Genomic DNA, 4,361 nt, shown 5'->3' on the forward strand with positions numbered 1-4,361 from the left:
ATTGATTTTGTGAATTAAATTGCTAAAATATTTTTATAGTCGTGAAAGAAAAGTGGTTCACGGTGTGTTAATGTATTTGTCGAAGAGAAATACTAAGGGTTCGGACAATATTTTCATTGAATAATGTTTCCGACAAAGGTTGTCAAATTGACTGACATGTTTATCGTATAGTACAGTCCACTATGAAAATTAGCTGTAGTCTGTTTCAACTACCCATTTTAAAGTTTTTTGTTACTTTCTAAGTTTTGAATTTTATGGAATTGAATACGCACTACTAGTTACCACCCCTGTGCTAACGGCTTAGTTGAGAGGATGCATCGACAGCTAAAGTCAGCTCTCATGTGTCACGGCGATTCCTGGTGCAATAGCCTTCCAGTTGTTTTATTAGGTATGCGTTCTGCGTTGAAAGAGGACTTACAGACTTCTGCGGCAGAATTGGTGTATGGGGAACCACTGCGTTTACCAGGGGAGTTTGTTTCGCATGCCAAGACTGATCGTGTTGAAGATATTAAATCTTATGTAGCACAATTGCGGAAATATGTGGCTGATCTGAAACCTTGCTCACCTGTACGTCACGGTCAACCGAAGACATTTGTATCACAAGATCTGGCAACGACTAGCCATGTGTTCCTTAGGGATGATATTCCAAACAGACCTGCTTTGAAATGCCCATATTCTGGTCCGCATAAGGTACTTAAAAGGGGTGATAAAACGATAAGTCTTGATGTCGGCACGAGGAATGTTTCTGTAAGCTTGGATAGGGTTAAGCCCGCTTTCATTGATGTCGATCCATCTGCGATTGCATCATCCACGCGGGTGTCTGGAGCATCTCCATCTTCGTCACCACCGTCATCGCCTCATTCATCACAACCCGCCGCAATTGTGCCTCCTCTACCAATCACGAAGGCTTATACCACTCGGTCAGGCCGTAGGGTGAGGTTTAAAGTCCCCGCAGTTTCATAAGTTTTTTTTCTTTTTCTTTCTTATGGTGGATCCAAGTTTTTTTTTAGTTTTTTTTTGCCGTGGGCTATCTTTCTTCGTGGGGGGGTAGTGTAGCGGTAAGCAAAACTCTTTGCGCCGGGTATAGGCTACGGCGGTTGCGATGGTAACCAGGTTGTTGATGTCAGGAGAACGTCAGGTAGTAAAATAGGAGATTTTACAAGATATTATATTTTATTCAAAAGTGTCTACGTGAGTTTCCATATTAAGCCACGTACCCTTTAGTTTCATTTAATTTATTTAAACCAGGTTACCTTTAATAATATTTTTCGTTCATTTATGAAAATATCAAATTAGCCCGTAATCCTGAATCCTGATGGCCTGAAATTTAGCCTATTAATTTAACACATGTACGACTGTACTCAGTGTTGCACTATCAAATGCAATTGAAGCGCCTCTATGCCAGGGTTTTTATGTTCCTGGTCAGGCTATAAATAACTTTTTTATAATAAATCAAAAATATTACTCTCTGTTACCTGCACCATAACCCATAAGTGTCAAAAGAATCGAATGACAAGCGTGCTGAATACGACTGATGTGACCGTTCCGATTGCTCTATAAAATCCCTATCGACTTCCGATCGCAAGGCGAGACCAAGTGGTTAACTTCGGCGAACCAACACGTCGGCATGTCGGCAGGAAGTTTTAACTAGGTGTTATGACTGTTGGGAACCGATTGGTGGATCAACCTCTTTTTTATATTGTCTATGTTTTTTATACTTTTTTTATTACTTTTGATACCTTTTGTTTAGAGTTTGAAGTTGATGTTTTTTGATAGCCGTTGTGGGCATATTTTGCAGGAATACATCTTCATTTTAACCGAAGGTTTTTCTTATTTCCGCACGCCCGAGCGGCTGTCCTTCACATAGTTTCGAGCCGGATCCATTTTGGTAAATATGAAACGGATTCAAGGTAAGTCCACTGTCCATTCAATTGAGGCGACTTCCACTGACCCTCATTCTGCCCATCATGTCATTGGGGAGGCGTCAGATCGCCATTCACAATCATCCCATCCTTCATCCCAATCTCGACATTCTTTGAGGAGCACACGCTCAGTCGTGGTGCAACGCCTGTCGGCAGAAGCCCGACACGCTGCTGCAATCCTCGAGATCGAGGAAGAAAAAGAAGCGCGACAGGCTCGGTTAAGTCAGCTAAAGATAGACGCCCAAAATAGAGCTCTTGCTGCCGAGTTAGCAACATTGGAAGCAGCATCTTCCAAGGTGGCTTTGAATTCTTCGCATGCTAATTCTGTCCAATCTTGGCTTCACAGTTTGCCGGCCGAGTTTCCACCTTCCACTCAACCTCCAATCCCGGAAGCCGTGGGTCCTGTCATCCCGCAACCAGCTCCTCTTCCTCGCCCGCACGACCCTCAAGCTCCACATCGTGCGGAGGAGAACCGCAACAGCGCCGTTGAAGATTTGGCACGAGCTATAATGTCACTTGGTAATAAGCCCAGGATTTGTGACTTACCAATCTTCACAGGTAAGGCTANCAACAAACTATTCACCTTCTAGACGACCGTCTCTCGAGCGGTCAATTTGGTGATGTTTTAAGCTTTCGTCCTGAGTTCCCTGAGGAGTTTCCGTCCAGGTTAACCAAACGCGACGTACTTTCTTATTTTACGCGTTTGATTAATCCGATGGACATTTTATCGCCATTTATCATTCACGGACGAATCCTCCTCCAGGCTACCTGGATAGCCAAGGTTGGCTGGGATGAGGCCTTACCCAGCGACCAGTTGAAGCTTTGGCCAAATACTGAACCTTCGTCAGCTCTAAGTATAGAATGCTTCCGAGAATTTAAGAACGTTGATAGCATTCATGTAACGGTAGATACGTCTATTCCGGTCGTAGCAGTTTCGACGCGTTTTTCTGTTTGGCTGAGATTTGTGCGCGCGACTGCCCGCGCGCACCAATTAATCAAAATTCTAAGAAATCGAATAAATTCAAAATTAAATTCGACTCGTTTGGGTAATCTTTTGAATCATCATTCACGACTTCCATCCTCATCTTGACATTTCGTGAAGCTTTTGAAACCTCTTGAAGCTGAAGACCGGCTGAGGGCTGAGCAACATTAAATATTCAGGAGTTGTCAGAAGGAATCCTTCCCGAAGGAATGTGAGGCGCTGCAAACCAGTTTCGACAAAGCGTCCCATGCAGCTCCTGGATGGCCGGCGTAGAACAGTACAGCTTATGTTAAGACATTACCACCAGGAAGCTGCGCACGCCCAACCAAGACTCGTGATGAATGAAGTCCGTCGAGGTTTTTGGGTGCTTCATCTGCGGGCCTCCATTCGATCCATCGTCCTACAGTGTGCCTTAATAAAGCGAAAGCCATGTCTCCCCCCATTGGAGATCTGCTTCCGGAGAGACTAGCGCATCACCGACGCCTTTTACTTGCATGGGGCTAGATTGCGTGGGTCCAGTTCTCATCACAGCGGGCCGAAGGCATGAGAAACGTTGGATCGCACTCTTCACCTGCTTGACTGCGAGAGCGATCCATTTGGAGCTGGTGGCCAGTTTATCGACAGACAGCGCGCTCGTGACGTTGGAGGCGTTTTATTGCACGACGCGGCGCTCCATTGAAGATTTTTCCCGACAGTGGGACGGCTTTCGTCGGCGCTTCCAACATATTGAAGTCCATGGCAGAAACTGGAGCCAACCCTGGCATTTCTTGGTCCTTTCAACCGCCAGTGGCTCCGCATATGACGCCCCGTAGAGACTGCCTTGTATGCCATGCTCCGAGAACGTACGCCCAAGCAAGAGCTTTTATTCACAATAGCCCACTGCAGAGATACCAGCCGACCCCGATTGCCCTGAAGCCCTTACACCGTTCATGCCATCTTAAGCGCTTCATTCCCATTCCATCCAGGCTGATCCACCTGTCGGTGCACCCCTAGAGTAGTGTGGCTTCGCCACAGGAGGGGAGGATGTTGGGAACCGATTGGTGGATCAACCTCTTTTTTATATTGTCTATGTTTTTTATACTTTTTTTATTACTTTTGATACCTTTTGTTTAGAGTTTGAAGTTGATGTTTTTTGATAGCCGTTGTGGGCATATTTTGCAGGAATACATCTTCATTTTAACCGAAGGTTTTTCTTATTTCCGCACGCCCGAGCGGCTGTCCTTCACAATGACTTACTTCTTAATTTTAACTTCACACTTTAAAAGTAAGCATCTAGGGAGCAAGCGTGTTCTCGCGAATTACGAGGTTACTTCATCGGAGTTTTATACGCCTCCTATCGATTTTATTGTTGGTTATTTTTAGAATTTATAAAAGAAACTGTGTTTAGATCGGCTGCACCTACAGAAGAGTCTTCTTGAACTTTGACTTGAACTTCAAGATAGATTCTGATAGTGACA

The 4,361-nt window shown here is 44.7% G+C and overlaps 1 protein-coding gene across 1 annotated transcript; it reads left to right on the forward strand.

Annotated features, from left to right (window-relative positions):
• Positions 1-312: 312 nt before the first annotated feature.
• LOC114357087 (uncharacterized) lies at positions 313-963 on the forward strand. Its single transcript, XM_028310545.1, has one exon. The coding sequence runs from the start codon at positions 313-315 to the stop codon at positions 961-963; it is 651 nt and encodes a 216-aa protein (XP_028166346.1).
• The last annotated feature ends 3,398 nt before the right edge of the window (positions 964-4,361 follow it).

The sequence above is a fragment of the Ostrinia furnacalis genome, unplaced genomic scaffold, assembly GCF_004193835.3.
Source record: "Ostrinia furnacalis isolate ACB-3 unplaced genomic scaffold, ASM419383v2 OfSCF3022, whole genome shotgun sequence".
In the NCBI taxonomy this organism is placed as follows: Eukaryota; Metazoa; Arthropoda; class Insecta; order Lepidoptera; family Crambidae; genus Ostrinia; species Ostrinia furnacalis.

Coding starts and splice junctions, on each gene's coding strand:
- LOC114357087 (XM_028310545.1), top strand. CDS start 313: ATGCATCGACAGCTAAAGTCAGCTCTCATGTGTCACGGCGATTCCTGG.